The sequence below is a fragment of the Ctenopharyngodon idella genome, chromosome 24 (assembly GCF_019924925.1).
Source record: "Ctenopharyngodon idella isolate HZGC_01 chromosome 24, HZGC01, whole genome shotgun sequence".
Classification (NCBI taxonomy): Eukaryota; Metazoa; Chordata; class Actinopteri; order Cypriniformes; family Xenocyprididae; genus Ctenopharyngodon; species Ctenopharyngodon idella.
In genome coordinates this window covers 17,961,681-17,981,697 of record NC_067243.1, presented here as the reverse complement: position 1 = coordinate 17,981,697, position 20,017 = coordinate 17,961,681, and the positions used below count along the sequence as shown (strand labels likewise).

Genomic DNA, 20,017 nt, shown 5'->3' with positions numbered 1-20,017 from the left:
AAGGTTTGATTTCATAAAATGAAGAACTGATTTCATATGATATGACGAACATGCCAAGGAGGGGTGTCTCATGCCTAAGGGTCAGTTTAGGAGATTTGCCACACTAGATCAGTATCTGATGCTGTCCATATTTAAAAGGTCTGGTGATCACTGTATCTGCGGTGTAAACACATACTTTCTTGTAGACTGGACTTGTATACTGCTTCCTTTTATGCTCTGCTCATTCTCCAAAGCAGCTCTGCAGACACCAGAACACCACTGAAGCTTTAGAATCGATATTACCTATTTGTGCAGTAAGTACTTTTCCCTGATTCTCTTCAAAAAATTAACTGATTTCTTGAAAGTTACCATTATGCAATGTTGAGACTTTTTGATTAGTAACCAGTCATGACAAAGTAATCTAGACAGTTTAGGACATCCGGAACCAAAGCTAATTTAATGTGTATTACCTAACTAACAAGACTCAAACATTGCATTGTCATGGTTTGCTTACATTTTTCAAAAGTTATCACAACCATCTATATCAGATGACATTATCAGATGTACTTGAACAGGCACAGATAAGTATACAGTAAACTACGAAAAATATGCCTAATGTTTGTGATATCACAAGGTTGTGTTTATCACAAGGTTAGGTGGTGAGATTGTGATAATACATAAGTCAAAGGTTTCTCCTTGACAGGTTACCAAACATGCTTGTTGATGTTAAAAAGGCATAAAGCTATAAATAGATATGACCTGCTTTAGTTACTTCAATTGTGATAATGCAGGTCATTCTAGAACCACAGTTTAGCAGTGCTGAAGTGTGACATGTATTCACATGGTCTATGTCACAAACAATAAACACCACTAAAAGTTAAAAAGAAAACAAATGGAACATCTTGATTGTACACTTGTATTTGGCACTAAGTGGAAAGCAGTCTGAATTCATAGAACAGGCATCAACTCTTTTATTTTTATCTGATATAAACATGTTTTTGTCAACAGTTAGAACATTATTTTATTGCACAAATAGCACCAAGTCATTACTTTGGAGGCAAAGTCCTTTTGAAGTGGTGCAAAATTCACATTGTAGTGTTCAATGTGAAGTGTTAAAAACACTTAACATTCACACTTTTAAGTGTTTTGAACTCATGATGGACAACTAGCGAAACCTCTGGTCATGTCAACCTCGTGTTAATTTCTGAATCAAACTCAAACCTTGAGAAGAGACCATCACTCCTGACATATGATTTTTCCATACAAATCATATTCTTTGTACATCAAGTAGCTTTTAAGTCCTGGTGGGAAAGGACCAGAGTTTATGAATTTTGGGTTGCCCAGCCTTCGTGGGGTCATCTCTCTCCTGATGACTAGTCTGCATAGATGTTGCAGTGAACGAGGACTCCCTGGGAAAGTCATACATCCATGAGAAAACATGTTTTAATTACTGTAAGTTTATATTTTATCTAATGCTATGACATTCATATTTTTGTAAATGTAGCTTAAGTGTCCATGCTAAAACTACTTATGCTAGTACTCACCCAACATTTCTGAAATTTCAGCCCACTCTTTATGCCTCTTTAGAACCATTTTCAGCTTGGAGCAAATGGGAACATGATTGACATAGTCGAGGAGAACCCGCACAGCTCTTCCAGAGAACTGCACTAGCCAAGAGACACTGATGAAATCACAAAACTGCATGCCACAGAAGATGGAGACAGAAGTAAAGATACATAGGCCACATTTACAGATGAAAACAAATAAGTTAGCTTAAAATATATCAGCTCTGTTCCAAAACCTAGTGAATTACTTTGCTTATGTAGGTGATAGTCTGGATGTCACACAACTAGGGATCCTAGTGTATGGGAGATAATTGATTTTAACGGTTTGCCATTAGCATGATGTTAAAGCCCCAATAATCTTAAGTAGTATAGACCTTATGTAGCTCCGCCCCTTTTCAGCGCTGCGCTTGTTGTCTTTTGACTTACGGTTTATATTTCCACAGCGATCTTACGTTTTTATGAACGAACCGCTCATTTTAAAATCTTCCCGGTCTACAGACATTTGTTAAGACATCTGCTTTAAACATAACAATGCTCATGATAACTTTCATTAACTCTACAACAGGTAAATCCACTTTATTATTCTGAATTATTCTTCAACAGCGATGCCATAGAAATATACAGGGCTACCGCAAAAACGGAAGTTCAAAGACAATATTCTAAAGATGGCGGCGCGCTTGTTTCTCTGGTAAATAAGGTCTATAAAAATACAAATATTCATGGGTTTCAGGCACGTGACTTTTTTGCTACGGCTGCCATCTTTAGGACCTACGCGTAGCGTCTCCTTGGTGATCGGAAAGATGTCACACACTAAAATAGCACTCCTCACCACCGACGAAAAGCAGCGGTATTTAAAGAAATTAGATACTTTAGGATTAAACTCTTATTTATTATCAAGCTGACTCCACTAAAGTCTTGTAAAAACTTAACCTAATTTTATGTTTGCTGACATTTGCATCATCTTATACACCGGCGAAGCTCTGAAGGCATTTAAAAGCACGTGCTTTTAAAGACTACCGCTACTTCACCTCAGGACGGGTTAATGATATTAACGTTACACGAATAGCAAGTATTTTTGAATGGAATTGTCACTGATGTCGGTAAAGCACATCTCTTGTATTGTCAGTCACGTTACTTACACGAAATAAAGCTCTCACTGAACAGTCTGGAGTGTTCTGTAGGAGTCCAGTCATCTCTCTTCAGTAAAGCAAAATAAGGGACACCCATTCACGACCCTCAATAATATCGACATATCAACAATAAACCATGAAAACACATAGGGTCAAGTATGTGAACTTGCAACAGAACACATTTTATATTATTATGAGTATTTTTTTTATTTATGAAGAACTCTTCAATATATGTTCATTCTGAACCAGCAATAACTTTGACAATTCTGCAGCTGTTACTTGGATGGGATAAATTTTTCATTTTTAATTAATTTACTTAAATTAGGACTACATTATTATGTTTTGTCCCCTTTTTATGTAAGTAATTTACAACCTTTAAAAACTTTTTTTTTTTTTTTAAATGTTATCAATTGTATATGACAGATAGGATTATTTATTATGTATGTATATGATTAATATGAATGATAAATCAATAACATTAATTAATCTATCTACAAATGTCTAAAACTATGATTATCTGTCTAGCTCAGATAGTGTATGGAATATTATATTAATAGATTATCCAAATTTTATAAGCATGTGTCTGCCACCACATGCAGCTTTTACAGTACAGTTAGCCTTGCGTTCATCAAAAGTTCATCATCTTTCAGTTCCTGAAAGACCCAAGTGATAACTTTTTCCCCATTTTCGTGACGTGAGCTTGACTTTTTTTTTTTATTTATTAAATGCGCAGATTTACGGTGCATGTTCTTGAGACTCTGTCGCTATTGACACAAAGATGCTTAAAGGGTTAGTTCACCCAAAAATGAAAATAATTTCATTTATTGCTCACCTTCATGTCGTTCTACACCCATAAGGCCTTTGTTCATCTTCGAAACACAAATTAAGATATTTTGATTAAATCCGATGGCTCAGTGAGGCCTGCATTCACAGCAATACTTCCTCTCTTAAAAACATATTTAAAACAGTTCATGTGAGTTCGGTGGTTCTACCTCAATATTATAAAGCGACAAGAATACTTTTTGTGCGCCAAAAAAACAAAATAATGACTTTTCAACAATATAGTGATGGGCCGATTTCAAAACTCTGCTTTGGAGCTTTACGAATCGAATCAGTGACTCGGAGCGCCAAAGTCACGTGATTTCAGCAGTTTAGCCGTTTGATAGGAGATCTGAATCACTGATTCGATTCGTAAAGTTCCGAGGCAGCGTTTTGAAATCGGCCCATCACTATATTGTTGAAAAAGTCGTTATTTTGTTTTTTTGGAGCACAAAAAGTATTCTCGTCGCTTTATAATATTAAGGTAGAACTACTGAACTCACATGAACTGTTTTAAATATGTTTTTAGTACCTTTATGGATCTTGAGAGAGGAAGTACCATTGCTGTGAATGCAGGCCTCACTGAGCCATCAGATTTAATCAAAATATCTTAATTTGTGTTTCGAAGATGAATGAAGGTCTTACGGGTGTGGAACAACATGAGGGTGAGTAATAAATGACATTATTTTCATTTTTGGGTGAACTAACCCTTTAAAAGCAATCCCGTGCAAATGTGAGGTTCTCTGCCATTTCTTTTGAAATTTATTTCATTATTATTGCTATTGGTATTTTCCACACAGCAAAGTGCTTGTTTGTTTATTCAAGTATCTGTGGGTCTACGTAAAATACGGGACAAATCACATCCTGTATTGATTTGATAGCCTACAGGATGCATCATTTAACCTTTAAATCCTGTATTTTATGGGACGGGTGGCATTGTGGCAACCCTGCTACGATAATCCATTAAATCCATTACTGTGGACGCTCAGGGTTTGTGGGGATATTGTAAAATGTTTAATCCATTTCTTTGTGATCAGCCCAAAGCACAGCAGATATAAGTCATGTTGAAATTCGGTCCTACAAATTGCGGCCGCACCAATGTGTGACATCACATGAAACCCATAAATTGGGAAAATTTGGAACGCTTTATATAGAAATCAACTCATAAAGTGTCAAAGATTTGACTCAATTGATTTCAATAGAGTTTGCTATTAGCATGTTGCTAAGCTAATATCACAATCTTAAGTGGCTCAAAAATACAAATATTGAGTGAAATATTGAGTCTATTTTAAACAGATTGAGGCCCTGTTTACACTAGTGTGTTTTCGACCCTTGAAAACGGAGACTTTCAGCAATGCTGTAGAGCCCGTTTTAGTTTGAAAACACCGTGGTTGCGTTTCAGTGTAGATGGACCAAACGGAGACTTTTGAAAACGATAGCGTGGCTGCTCTGCGTATCCTTGACGACCGTGTAAACAATAACATGAAGACTGAACTGCAGTCTTTGCTGGCTTTGTTGTCATTTTTAGCAGCCATTGTGCAGTTAAACTCTGCTTTTTTTAATACTGCAGCTAGCACAAGAGGCAACTGTTTACACTTGTACGTGCATGCCCAGTGTGCATGAACGGTTATGTGACATGCATTTTTGGGTCATGTAGTGTAGACGGAGATTATTTCTGAAACGCTGTGGAAACGCTATTGTAAACGAGGCCTGAAATGTTTTTAGTGATACTTTCAAGAATTCAAAGAATATACACTTATAAAAACACTTCTCTCATTTTGTCCGCCATCTTGGGTTGATTTGAACTGTTCTACTTTTGGAACAAACATTTGGAGTGTGCATACATTGGCAACTTGATAGGTTTTGGAACAGAAACATCAGTGGTGAACTTACTGGAATCTTCTCACTGGGGTGTTCTGAGGAGTGACCCCATGTTGCATCATGAGGACAACAGAAGCATTTTTCTGCATCATAACCACTATTTAACAGCAGTCGCATCATCATCTCATCCCTCAGGCAGTATTGTAAGGCAGTGGGAAACACTGTGTCATTGACCTCTGTGAAGTAACAGTTCACATCTGCTTGGCTGGCTAGGAGAATCCTGACAATTTCATACCTCCCAGCTCTTACCGCCACTAGAAGGCAGTGCAGAGGATCCAGGTCCGTTTTGGCTCCAGCATTTACCAGCAACTCGGTGCCAGTCACATCTCCATTGGAGACCGCAAAATACAAGGCAGTCTTTCGCATGTCTCCATATATCTCCGAAATATGTGTGTCTAGAAGAGCATTAACATCAAAACCTTTGTCCACCAGGAGCTCCAGACATCGGACATGGCCTCCATCTGCAGCTGCATGAATTGGGCTCTGGCCTGAGAGACGGAGCGCTCTCTTGGTGGTTATTGGGATTAACATTCTCAAGGCACTGTAAAGAGATTGTACAATTAGATTTGAACATTTTATAAAGAAAAATAGAATGGTTGGACAGTTACTCATCATTAATACATAGGGTTAATGCAGGAGTTCTCAATTCTGGCCCTCGAGATACACTTTCTTGCAGAGCTTAGCCAAACCCTAATCAAACACACCGGAGCAAGCTAATAAAGGTCTTCAGGATTACTAAAAAGTTACAGGTATATGAGTTTGATCGGGCTGGAGCTAAACTCTGCAGGAAAGTGGATCTCGATGACCACAGTTAAGGTGTTTATTCAAAACCTCTAGTGGCGAGCAGTAGTGTATGCAGTGAAATGTATTGAATTCTGATTAGATTTGTTGTCTCCAGACAAACCTTTCAATGCTAGTCCTAGTCGATTCCAATTACAAAAGTCCAGTATAACTTTAGCTTGAGATCTGGGGTGAAAACTAGCAAAGGAGTAGCATATTTCTTTGAACTTACAGGTAATGCCCTTTGTATGCTGCACGGTGGATTGGAAGTTGCAAGGAAAGACTAGCGACATTAGGATCAGCCCCATGTTGAAGTAAAAGCTCAATGCAGTCAGGATTGCCAGAACCAGCAGCGTCATATAGCACACTATCTCCATTTGGTGCCTGAGCATTTACATCTCCACCTGTTGGTGCGGAGGACATCATTCTGTTTTGGTTTAAGGTACATATAGGTATAATGATGTAACTACATTCCTCCTTTGTGAATATTTACTAACATCCTCTGTTTTTGTACTGGAAATATCAGTATTACCATAGTGAATAAGGATGTCCAGCGCTTCTGCTTGTGCATACTCTGCGGCAATCCCCATGGGCGTCACTCCATGCTCGTCTGTCTCCGAGACGTTTCCTCCATGTTGCAGCAGGAGCGTAAGGATGTCAGTGCAACCCACCTTGGCTGCCTCATGAATGGCCGTCCACTTTTTTGGGTAGATTTGGTTCACCGATGCTCCTCGTGATATAAGTGTAAAGGCGATTTCAAATGAATCTGTTCTTACAGCTCCAAAACAAAACACCAGGACTTATTACAAAGCCACTAAAGACACTATAAAAATTCCAAATGAAAACCTACCCAATAATAAAGGAGATTCATTTTTGCTGTTGATCCTATTAGGTGAAGCTCCATGCTCAAGCAGAGTCCTAACAATCTCCACCAGCCCAGCTTGAGTCGCCAAAATCAATGGTGTCTCTCCATCTGCAGTTTCCTCCTCTAAACTCAACCTGTAAGAACCTTTCCACCAAACCACTGAGTATATGAATATGTCTGACTTGAAATAGTCTTTTTTTTGTTAATTCAGGAACGTCATTGTCAATGAGTTGCTGAATCATTCACTCAAATGATTTGTTCAAAAACCATCGTTCATTCAGGAACGAAACAAGTGACTTATGAGGGAGTCGTTGAATCATTTACTCAACCAATTCAGGCTACATCAACACTAATCCAGATACATTTGACAACACATCTTTTTTTCTCTAGGTTTTTCCCTTCCATCCACATTGAGTCAGCATTTTTTCCTGTGAAAACTGAGCTTTTTGCTCAGTTTTCTCTCCCAAAAGGATAAATTTGAAAAATATGTTTTCATGTTTTAGTGTGAACCGTAAAAATTGAGGTATCTGTAAGGTACCCGGTAAGTGCCTGCTTTGTGCTGTTTACTTTCACAGTGTTGCTAAAGATAAATGTTACTTTATATGAATCTTCATGTTATGTTCCTGCAAAGATGATAGAAAAATTACCTTTACTTCCTGTAAACATTTAAAAATACAAATACATTTTATTTTCTTCCTTTTGCAAAACATGAGCCATTTGCATTTTAGACCATACTTGCGATGGCGACTCAGTGCAAACTAGAGGCACCAGTAAGTGGTGGGATATTTTAATACAATGATTGTAACAGAAGAGTAACGTAATTTTTTTTTTCTGGTGAAAGAAATGCATAAATGAAGAAAGACAAAATATTAAATGTCATGGATTTAAATTTACTGAGTAATCCATTATTTTCAACAGGGGGGTCAAAATGACCATTTTTACCTGAGATTTGGAGCCAAATTACAGGGGGGTAAAAATGACTTTTGAAAGATGGCAGAATCATTATTTTATTTTTACACAGAGATTGGTAGGTCTATTAATAAAATCTGTTGAGTTTGTCACCATTGGCATATTATGCAACAGACTGCAAGGTCAAAAATGGGAAAAAGCACTTCTTGTGTTTTTTGCCTGAAGTTTGCATGCCTGTAACTCAAAAAGTATTAAAAATATCTTAATATCATTTTAGATTATGGCTCTTAAACTTTTCTTATGATATCTTAATTTTTAATGCCAGATATAGTTCATTTCCCGAGATATGGGGATCTCATTGTGGCTCCATGAGTAAATTTGTCAATTGTACATACCAAATTGTCATTATGACCCCCCTCTACAAAATAGTGGTTTACTCAGTAAATATACATCTGTGACATTTAATATTTTGGCTTTCATCACTATTTATATTTGTTTTTCTTCAGAAAAAATATTAACAAAATCAAAAATTTGAGCCGGGGAAGTTTCCGAAATTTGGTTTATTTGACACAAAATGACCCTAAAGTGTGAATGGAAATCATTTTGGAAAGAAAATTCCATTTTTAAATGTATCTGAATTAATGTAGACACATCCAAGACATGCAACGGTAGATTCTGTGGCTTTGTTTGGAAATATTTTTACTGCAAAGCAAAAACGACTTGCGATATTATGTCTAAAATTTAAGTTACTCAAAATAGATTTTTTTATTTTGTTTATTAAAATGTTGTATAAAAGCACACTTCCTTTTGATAAACTACAGCAGTGGACTTTGTACTCTAGCTCACCATAAAGTACCATCTCGAGCACCTGCACAGACTGCTGGACAGCAGCCCTATGAATTGGGTACCACCCCTTGGTATCCATCTCAGTGAATGCAGCAGGATAATCCGACAGCTCCTGCAGAGCAAAGAGATCTCCTGTGGGGCCAGATGAAATGATCTTTCACTTAGAAATGTAGATAATTATCTTCATTTTACAATGCAGTTCGACCAAATGGAAAATACACAAGTGAATTATTTTATTGAACCTAATTGATTTACAGCAAGCATAAAATCTTTCACCTCGGTATATTGCATCCAAGATCTTTTGATGTTCCACACTGAATATATTTGCAGGATAGAAAAAGTAGTTGGTAATAACAATGTTTTCTAAGATGTTTGCTTTATTTCAAGATTCCAAAAGGCAACTTCTTATGTGAACGTCACACCTTCCAAGGGAGGCGATGTCTTTACATGATTCCTGAATGCTCAGTTGAATTGCAGCTTCAAGAAGCTCATCTTCCTCTTCTAGGTCATCTGATAGATCCATTTTCCTGGAGGTACATAAAAGATTTTCCATGAGTAATAGAATGATTTTACTCGCGTTGTTCTGGTTATATATTATATGAGTCATCTTTGATGTCAAGTATATTGTTTTAACCAAAAAGAAGTTCTCAGAATGCTTTCATATGACACTTTAGCCATATAACAGTTTCCAGAAAGATGTTTCTGCTGTAGTTAAAAGGAATTCAGTTCATCTGTCTTTTTCAAGGGACTTATTTTCACGGAAGCATTTACATTTTTACAGTTCTCACAGGCAGACTTCAACATTTATAACTTCGCGTTAGTTTCAAAGAAATGCTGAACTAGGGCATGCACAACAGCCACTTCGTCCGCCACTTCCAATGAATCATTCACGCTTCACCGAACAGTAAACAAAGGCTCTAATCTCACCTTGTGAAATAGACTTCCAGTGAAATCACGCGTCTCGCGCACTGCTGTGCCAGTACTTCAGCTGCACCCAATCTGAACTTGACTGCCCCCCTTTCCAGGCCCAAAACAGCAACAGACATGCATCTAAATTTGGCGTTCACCTGCTCTGGTCTTTGCCATGCACACCATTAAAGTCAAATGACAAATGACCACATGTTCACTTGAAATATTTTTAATAACAGGTGCAAATAAGAACTTGTAATTTGATTTTATGGCTAAAATTAACAATTTGCAGAATAACCTTTTTTTCATTTTTAATACACCAAATACCAATTATGACAATTCAGCCGATTTTCAACTTCTGCATACAGTCTTCAGGCAATTTTTACAGCCTTATGTAAATGTAATTGACCTATACAGAGGGCATCTACTTATATAATGTATACAGTGCAGGCATAACTTTACAGTGGGGGAAATCCCAGAGTCACTGCATTATAACCATCATGTGTTCAATGAATAACTAGAGAAGGAATCTTGGAAAGTCTTTTACAGTGGCTCGAAGAAACCTTGGAAAAAATGCTTCAATTTTCTTAATGTTTAATCTTTTACAGGTCTTGGGCAATGTTAGTTTTCAGTCTACATGCTCAAAAGGAATAAAAGCAGGACTTTATGAGGATGGATTATGAAAGAATAACTACGAATGTGAACATAAATATAAATCAGAGTTTACAAATTAACAGCATAAAGATTTTTATAAACACAGCCTCGTGAAATTACAAGTTTGGTGATTATGACTGTATGGTTGTATGGTTTATAAAATGGAAGATGCTATAGAAAAATTAGAGGATAAAAAATTGAAAGAGTAGGATGATAGACAATGATTTGGATGTAGAACAAAAATAGAGTTTTGTTCTGCCTCAAAAGCCTATTGAAGGAGTTTAGCAGCTGAAACAAAGAATACATGACAGCGGAACAGACTTACAGTACACTGGCACTGATGTATGAGTGAAAACACATTTTATTTAATATCCCAAAGTCATTTTAATCACAGGATACACTATGTTGCATCAATACAATTAACATTATAAAATGCTATTGGAGTAATAAAACAATCCATAAAGTGCTTAAAGGGTTAGTTCAGCCAAAAATGAAAATTCTGCCATTAATTACTCACCCTCATGTTGTTCCACACCCGTAAGACCATCGTTCATCTTCAGAACACAAATTAAGATATTTTTGATAAAATCCAATGTCTCAGTGAGGCCTCCATTGCCAGCAAGATAGTTAACACTTTCAATGCCCAGAAAGCTACTAAAAACATATTTAAAACAGTTCATGTGACTACAGTCGTTCAACCTTAATGTTATGAAGCGACAAGAATACTTTTTGTGCGGCAAAAAACAAAATAACAACTTTGTTCAACAATATCTAGTGATGGGCGATTTCAAAACACTGCTTCATGAAGCTTCGAAGCTTTACAAATCTTTTGTTTTGAATCAGTGGTTCGGAGCGTGTATCAAACTGCCAAAGTCACGTCCCCCCAGTGGTGAACCACTGAAATTTCGAAACACTTATGATGTAACAAAGCCTCGTTTACTGAAATCACGTAAAATCACACTCCGAACCACTGATTCAAAACAAAAGATTCGTAAAGCTTCGAAGCTTCATGAAGCAGTGTTTGACAGCCCATTGACACACAAAAAGTATTCCTGTCGCTTCATAACAAAATCAAAAATATCTTAATTTGTATTCTGAAGATGAACGAAGGTCTTACGGGTGTGGAACGACATGTGAGTAATTAATGACAGAATTTTCATTTTTGGATGAACTAAGCCTTTAATACGGAAAAGAGGAACTTGATATTCAAATAGTTATTATAGGGAAAAAATTATTATATTAATTAATCATTTATATAACTGACAACAATATAACATGTATAACATTCAATGAAAAAAAAAAAAATTATATATCATATTCCAGTTAGATCATCATATTACTTGTACAGCAGGTAATTTCTAATTGGAGGTGGAAAGGAATCCATTATAATGATATTACGGAGTTTTTTAACGGTCATGTATTTTCTGATTTCCAGACGACAGAGGTGCTTCAGGGATCGTGGGTTGTCTGGAACAAATTCAAAAGCTATTAGTCTGCATTCCCTGAGAATAGAGAACCATCGATCTGTTGCTAGAAAAGTGATATAACAGGTACTATCTTCTCGCATGCATTTCATCATTTTAGGACTATGAACTGTAGTTTAAGTTTCTTCATTTGACCCAGAATGTGAATTCCATATGTCAAAAAAGACCAGCTGAACAAATAAATGATTAAATGCGAACCCAGTGAACTCACTTAAGATGGTGCATATCTCTGCCCACTCCTTTTGTTTCTCCAGGATACATCTAAGATGTGAGCAGAGGGGGACGTGGTTGACATAGTCCAGCAGGATCAGTACCACTCGTCCAGACAGATGAACAAGGCAGCACAAACTTATGAAGTCACAGAACTGTGATGTAAAGGCAACATAAAGCACTGTAAATGTAATAATATTACCAATTTAGTAATATAAAATAAATAGTAACACTTTAGTTTACAATAAGCTTCAGTTAGTTAACGAATTGGGTAACAATTTTACAGCATTTATTAATCTAGGTTCATGTTTATTTATAAAAATACTTTTGTTGATTTGTTAATTTATGTTCATTCATAACACATTAACTACATTTAATTAATACAACTTTAAATGTATTTATATATGTAGAAATTCACATTAGCATAGACTAATAAATGCTGTAAAATTATTTTTACTAATGTTAACACATTAATCCTTTTTGTTAAATCAAGTTAAATCATGTTCTAAAACCAAATAACAATTGCAGCCAGCAATTGTTATTTTTGTCAGAAAGAGACAGAGAGAGCTACAGCCAGTTGAAGCCTACACAGACGACATTATAAGCGCGTTCCCAACATAAATACTTTTTCAAATAGCAGCATAAATATGATACCTTCTAAGATTCCTTGTTTTTGGCCAAATCCGATAAGAAAGCATCAGAATGCAATAGACCAAGTTAAAAAATGTAATCTATGATGGCAGATTCTAAAGAAATATACTTGTTTTTTATTCAATACTGCAAAATCTATAGAAAAAAAGTCTAATTTAAAGACTATTTCACCTAATACTTTGCGCTACATATTTTTTGGGCTTATTAGTGTATTATTACATGCTAACATCAACATAAGCTCCAATGTTCTTTCTCCTATCGGCAAGTCATTGTGTAATGCTCATTTGCATAAAAATCTTTGACTTTGTTAAATAGTCAGTGTTGGGAAAAGTTACTTTTGAAAGTAATGTGTTACAATACTGTGTTACTCCCTAAAAGCCTCGAAGTACTCATTGCGAAGATTTTTTTTCGTTCTTCGCTTAGAGATGAAAAGATTTCCATGTCAAAAAAGGTGGAGCCCCAGAGCACATCTACTTATTACGTAATCTCCAGGGATGGTAGTTCAAAGGTGTTTACCAGCCGAAGTTTTCTAGAAAGTTCGCTTTGGCAAGCCATTTCGAACTCCCAAAATTTTGGCCTGATTTTGTTCGTAATTCTTCACCAGTTCATTCTTTAAATTCTACAGCCAGCAACAATTGTTATAATTGTCAAACAGAGACAAAGAGAGCTACAGCCAGCTGAAGTGAGAAAAAATAACACTAAAGTAATGTAATGCATTACTTACCATTAAAAGTAACCAAGTAACATTAGTTACTTTTAGGGCCTTTAGGGAGTAATGCAGTATTGTAACGCATTACTTTCAAAAGTAATTTTTCCCATCACTGGCGATTAGATACCAACTGAAAGTTGTTCATTTTCAATGAGGTGGTGTTTGAGGCAACTTGAGTGACAGCGACCTATAAATGAGCAGCGACATAACTGCTGATTAGGGGTGTAACGGTTCATGTATTCATCCCGAACCATACGGACAACGAATACAGTCAGTCACAGGCGATCCACACTCCAATCCAGAACGGGTTGCGCGTGGTAGTGCATTGTAGCCTAAACACTTTTAACAAGCATTAAAGGGTTAGTTCACCCAACAATGAAAATTCTGTCATGTATTACTCACACTCATGTCGTTCCAGACCTGTAAGACCTTCGTTAATCTTTGGAACGCAAATTGAGATATTTTTGTTGAAATCCGATGGCTCAGTGAGGCCTACATAGGGAGCAATGACATTTCCTCTCTCAAGATCCATAAAGGTACTAAAAACATATTTAAATCAGTTCATGTGAGTACAGTGGTTCAATATTAATATTATAAAGTGACGAGAATATTTTTGGTGCGCCAAAAAAAAAAAAAAAAAAACGAATTATTTAGTGATGGCCGATTTCAAAACACTGCTTCAGGAAGCTTCGGAGCGTAATGAATCAGTGTGTCGAATCCGCAGTTCAGAGCGCCAAAGTCACGTGATTTCAGCAGTTTGGCGGTTTGACACACGATCCGAATCATGATTCGACACGCTGATTCATTACGCTCCGAATCTTCCTGAAGCAGTGTTTTGAAATCGGCCATCACTAAATAAGTCGTTATTTTGATTTTTTTGGTGCACCAAAAATATTCTCGTCACTTTGTAATATTAATATTGAACCACTGTACTCACATGAACTGATTTAAATATGTTTTTAGTACCTTAATGGATCTTGAGAGAGGAAATGTCATTGCTCCCTATGTAGGCCTCACGGAGCCATCGATTTAAACAAAAATATCTTAATTTGTGTTCCGAAGATCAACAAAGGTCTTACGGGTGTAAAACGGCACGAGGGTGAGTAATAAATGACAGAATTTTCATTTTTGGGTGAACTAACCCTTTAACCACCAATAATCACAATAAACTCTGTGTTTTGTTATTTTCGATATGAAACAAAGTGTCATCTTTCAAATTCTGTTGATTTTATCACGAAATTCAAACAAAAAATGTCATTTTGACGCTTTTTGATGTGGCATAACAGACGCTGTATAGGTGCCTCAGTCAGTGCGGAGCGTGAGTGAACGCGATCATCTCTTCCTCTTCACTACTAGTTACAGAATGAACATCTGAAGGTATGTTGAAAGATACAGTACAACTTACTGAAACGTATCATATCTTGTGTAATCACTCAATCAACCACGGTTGTTTCAACCACGGAAATACATCAGTAAAATGGCTTGTAAACAATGTCACATAGTATTACATTTACCTCAGAAATGCAATTTAGTGTCCACAGCTTGTAAGTTCACAAGAGAAATGAACTCTTTCACTAAATATATTCACTATTAGCCTATATATTAATTATATTTTACTTAACCTGTTACTGATGTCTTAATTATTTATGTGTTCAAAAATAAGTCCATCATGAAAACAAGTTATGACAGCCACTCTGTAAATGATTATATTTCAACAACGAATTGGAGAAACAGAATTTTATAATTAGATATAGTAAAAGTTAATGCAAAATCTCTCTTATTTGCAGTTTACACGTTTACATAAATTTTGTTTTATTATTATTATTTGAGTGTTGTTGATTATATCTAAAAATAAATGGCAACTGAATTTAATAAACAAAGTAACAAAATAAGTGCGAAGTATTAGGTGAAATAGTCTAATTTAAAATAGAGCTATTTTTCTATAGATTTTGCAGTATTGATTAAAAAACAAGTATATTTATAAACAGTAAAATTAAGTATATTTCTTTAGAATCTGTCATCATAGATTAAATTTTTGGTAACACTTTATTTTAGGGTCTTTTAACTAGTTGCTTATTAGCGTGCATATTACTAGAATATTAGCTGTTTATTAGTGCATATTAAGCACATATTAATGCCTTATTCTGCACGACCATATTCTACATTCTTAATCCTACCCAATACCTAAACTTAACAACTACCTTACTAACTATTAATAAGCAGTAAATTAGGAGTTTATTGAGGGAAAAGTCATAGTTAATAGTTCCTCATACTAAAGTGTTACCACATTTTTTAACTTGGTCCATTGCATTGTGGGATTTCCCTCATGATGCTTTCTTAGGATTTGGCCAAAAGAAGGTGTCTTAAATGGTATCATAATTATGATGCTATTTGGAAAAAGTTGGGAGTTTGAAGCACTTACAATGTTATCTGTGTAGGCTTCGGAACAGAACTTTTTCCCAAAATGTTGTTATTGTAAGATAAACTCACAGGTATTTTGTCTTCTCCATCACATATGACACAACATGGTCTGTGTGCATATATGTCCTTCCAAGGAAACCCCATGTTGAAAGGGTAATCATGGTGACAATGGAAACATTTGTCTACATTATATCCATTATTAAGAAGTAATCGCATCATCTCCTCATCCTTCAGGCAGTACTGTAGAGATGTGGGAAATATTGTGTCACTGACCACTGTGAAGTAACAGTTCACATCCGCCTTCTTGGCCAGGAGCATCTTGACAATCTCGTACCTCCCAGCTCTCACCGCCACTAGGAGGCAGTGCAGAGGATCCAGGTCAGGTTTGGCTCCTGCATTTAACAGCATCTCAATGCAAGTCACATCTCCATTTGAGACGGCAAAGTAAAGGGCGCTCCTACGCTTGTCATTGTAGTAGTCGGAGATGGTTCGGTCGAGTAGATTGTTCACATCAAAACCTCTGTCAATCAGGAGCTGCAGGCACTGCACATGACCTCCATCTGCAGCTGAGTGTACTGGACTCTGGCCAGACTCAATGATAGCTCTCTTGCTTGTCACTGATAGCAGTATTTTTAACACACTGTAAATGGAATAAGGTAAGTCTATGAAGTTGTGTTTATCACTTTTACTATTACTTTTTACGCTGACTGTTAATGTGTGTTTCTTCAACTTCAGGAACTTTTTTTCCTGTCCCTGGGATTGATTTTTATGGAAACTAATACATTAGTTTTATGTTGTTGTTGATTGTAAATACCTAGTTTTGGCATGAAACTCTAGATGGCGTAGGCTGATAGGTCCTTAACTCAATTTGGTAGCGATCACATCATTATCTACATGGCACAGCTGATTCGTTGCTGTTGCATTAGCGGCCAATGAGCTGCGGCTCAACATTCAAATACTGGTAGTGTTTGCTCTTAGCAGTCTGTGCTCTTTCAGAAACCTTCCACCTCCCCAGCTCCACCTGTATAGATCTGCTATGGGGGTTATTTAATGTATGTTATATGTGCAGCAGCAGCATGTCTTACATGCTCACAGCAATGTCTGTGAATGTATCGGCAGTAGCAAGTCTCAGTACTTGCTCTGCAGCAGTGTAGCAGATCTATTCCTCCAAATACATTAACATTGCCATATCCATTACCATGCCAATCTCTCCGAGAGTCGTCATGACTGAAATGAAGATTACCCCTCTCCCCCCAATGCCTTTTTATGTAGATTTTGTTTTTTGTTTTTTTACCCTTAGACTTACACTTTCAATCTTAAACTCTGAAAATCCATTATTAAAATTTGGATTATATATAAATCTATAAAAATATTCCTAAGACAATTTTTTCAATTATTTACATTAGTTTTTCAAAAATTGCAGCATCCCTTTTCCTATGGAACCCCTAAAGTAATATGGTGAGGGTGGAAAAAATGAGAGGAAAAATGATAAATTCTTTCGCAAAAGTATTGCATTTCCCCGCGAAACTTTTACGTTCGCTCGCAAAACTTTTGCCTTCCCCGAGAAACTTTGCGAGACATTTTGAGACAATTTTAAGCATAAAGTTTGAAAACCCATAAATACTTTGAGTTGTTATGCGATATAATTGCTTATATAATTTCATTACAATTTTTGACCACAAGGGGGGCACTGCTCTGAAACTTGCGTTAGGGCATGGTGCCGAAGACACATACTGAGTTTTGTAACCATATGCCAATGCGTTCGTAAAATATAGCAATATGCAAAACCATTGCAGTTACAGCGTTGGATCTTTTTTGTCATTTTGTAAATGACAGCCATGTTTTTCAATTTTGAAGTCAATTAGACCAACGGTACTCTAGTTAGAGCCAGTTTCATGTTTTGTTCAATTATAGCAGTGCCATCACTTTTTTTGTGTGTGCTCAGCGTGCCCCATACATAAGCATGCTAAATTTGGTGAAAATATCTCATTTCAATTATGAGTTATAGACAATTATATTTATGAGCACATAAAAAATTACCCACACCTGACTTTGATTGCATTTTTTTGCCACTTAGAATCAAAATTCTGACATTTGGCCATTAGCTTATAGTCATCTTGCTATGTTTTAGATTTTCCTACGGTGGTTTCATCTCGATCAGACTAAAAGTTTCGAAGATATTCGTGAAAGTTTTTTAAAAGCTAAATCACAACATAGGACAAACCATAAGCTGAAACCTAGCACATCTGGTATCGTTGGACTTGGCAAGGATTAAGAAATCTAAGGACATGACTCCTGTGAAAATAAGTCAACCACATCCAAAGTTATAAGCATGTAAATAATTTTTTACACCACTAGGTGGCACTGTCCCGAAACTTCTCAGGCTTCATCAGGGCACTGTGCAGATGACCAATACCGAGTTTCGTTTCGATAAGTTAATGCGTTCATAAAATACAGCATTTTACTACAAAATCAAAAATGGCGGATGTCTAAAATGGTGTATATGGGAAAATCTTGGATATTATATAATCTAGGAAAAATATGGATTAATTCGACTCAGCATGCCACCCCAAATCTAACGATACCACTTTCAAATATAAGCAAAAATAGCCATTTTTCATATCTCCTGACCACTAGGTGGTGCTGTGCTGAAATGGTGCATGTTGCCTCAGGTCATGCTTGTGATGACATGTACCAAGTTTGGTCTGAATACGATAAAGCGTTGCAGATTACCAACTTGAATTCCATAACTTTTTGTCAACATGGTCTGAAGATGATCTGGTTCAATTTTTGTGAAAATCTGAGCAACAGCCTATAAAATTGTTTTTCGGAAAATTAAAAATGGCGGAAATATGTTCATAAAGGTAAATGACGTCATAGCATTTGCATAGTCTTGAGCCAAGGAATCAGAGGAAAAAAATTGTGTTTCTAGTCCTTACGGTTCAGAAGTTATAGCATGAATGAGTCCAAATTTGGACAATTGGTGGCGCTAGAGGGATTGAGTTAGAGACTGCAAATTTGCTATAGTGACATTTCAGACTGGCCTCTATCTGTGTGCCAACTTTCATAACTTTCCCGCAAGCGGTTCTATGGGCTGTCATAGACACAAGAGCAGAAGAAGAAGAACGCCAACGGATACAATAGGTGCCTAATAAGAAGTAAGATAAGAAAATAAGAAGGAAAAACAAGGTAAATATCACAAAATAATATTTTTGTGCATTATATGTGCAATATAAAACTGTAATTTTGTCAATTTTTGTAAAGGTATGAAAATATAATTTGTAAAATGTATTTAAAAATACATAAAATTCTAGCTGTACAATTAGCCTCAGCAAGACAAACATGTCCAAACATATTTTTAAAAAATGTGCTGTTTAAACATTAAACAGCACATTCCTTTTCTAAACAACACTGTGGTGAGAATTTTCATTAATAAAAATGTTAAAAATGTAAAAAGAATTCTCAAGTGATGTTAGACTTTGTTAAACTTGTTAGTTTACAAATTAAATAAACTACTTTGTTAAATAAACTAGAGTGAGAAAAGTTTTTCCACTGGATCAAAAGTTGAAGGAACTACCCTCACGTTAATGAATTAATGTTTAACTATTTCAAATGATTGTACACTTACAGGTAGTGGCCCTCGAATGCCGCGCGGTGTATAGGAAGATGCCTGGTAAAACTGGCCAGGTTTGGTGAGGCTCCATTTTCAAGCAGAAGGTTCACACAGTCTGGGTTTCCAGAACCAGCTGCATCCATCAACACACTTTCACCCTTACAGGACTGTGCGTTCACGTCAGCTCCTTGTCAAGATGGATGGATTAAAACTGATTAAACCATACCTTGGTTAATCTTGGTCTCATTTGCGAGATGAAAGATTCTCACCAATATCAATGAGCACTTTAAGGACTTCTAGATTGGCGCACTCTGCTGCTACACCCAATGGAGTCATTCCCTCATAATCCCTCACTGACACTTGTCCGCCTCGTCTCAGCAGCAGCATTAAGATGTCAATGCAGCCCACTCTTGCTGCTTCATGCAGTGCCGTCCACCTCTTCGAACAAACCTGATCCACTACAGCTCCATGTGAGGTGAGAGCGTACACCATTGGAAACGATCTGACTCTTACCGCTGGGACAAAATAAAGAAAGATTATAATTATTATGGAAAGTACCAGCAGGTACCATTGACAGGGCAGCTAGTCCACA

At 36.4% G+C, this 20,017-nt stretch overlaps 2 protein-coding genes and 1 long non-coding RNA gene across 3 annotated transcripts in view; 1 reads left to right on the top strand and 2 right to left on the bottom strand.

Annotated features, from left to right (window-relative positions):
* Nucleotides 1-926: 926 nt before the first annotated feature.
* On the bottom strand, nt 927-9,917 carry LOC127507462 (ankyrin repeat and SOCS box protein 15-like). Its single transcript, XM_051884591.1, has 10 exons — nt 9,702-9,917; nt 9,197-9,301; nt 9,051-9,088; nt 8,775-8,906; nt 7,005-7,163; nt 6,687-6,932; nt 6,387-6,558; nt 5,387-5,915; nt 1,524-1,677; nt 927-1,388 (listed from the first exon to the last, which is right to left on the bottom strand). Exons 1-10 carry the CDS (start codon nt 9,818-9,820, stop codon nt 1,216-1,218), a joined length of 1,827 nt encoding a protein of 608 aa, XP_051740551.1. The 5' UTR covers nt 9,821-9,917; the 3' UTR covers nt 927-1,215.
* LOC127507465 (uncharacterized) lies at nt 9,056-12,733 on the top strand. Its single transcript, XR_007928358.1, has 3 exons — nt 9,056-9,307; nt 11,773-11,887; nt 12,076-12,733. It is a non-coding gene; the product is annotated as an uncharacterized LOC127507465 (long non-coding RNA).
* The window catches only part of LOC127507464 (ankyrin repeat and SOCS box protein 15-like), a 13,607-nt gene continuing 4,478 nt past the window's right edge, over nt 10,889-20,017 (bottom strand). The window contains exons 6-10 of the mRNA XM_051884593.1: nt 19,695-19,940; nt 19,441-19,612; nt 15,882-16,452; nt 12,033-12,186; nt 10,889-11,804 (exon numbers count right to left, since the gene is read on the bottom strand). Of these exons, the coding sequence (XP_051740553.1) occupies nt 11,674-11,804; nt 12,033-12,186; nt 15,882-16,452; nt 19,441-19,612; nt 19,695-19,940 (1,274 nt within the window). The 3' untranslated portion in view covers nt 10,889-11,673. The remainder of the gene's footprint in view (nt 11,805-12,032; nt 12,187-15,881; nt 16,453-19,440; nt 19,613-19,694; nt 19,941-20,017) is intronic.

Bases quoted from the DNA above. Each gene is read 5' to 3' on its own strand.
- LOC127507462 (XM_051884591.1), bottom strand. From the start codon at position 9,820: ATGTCTGTTGCTGTTTTGGGCCTGGAAAGGGGGGCAGTCAAGTTCAGA. The intron at 9,302-9,701 runs GTGAGATTAGAG...ATGTACCTCCAG, and splicing joins CTGGAAGTCTATTTCACAAG to GAAAATGGATCTATCAGATG. The intron at 1,389-1,523 runs GTGAGTACTAGC...TGACTTTCCCAG, and splicing joins TGAAATTTCAGAAATGTTGG to GGAGTCCTCGTTCACTGCAA.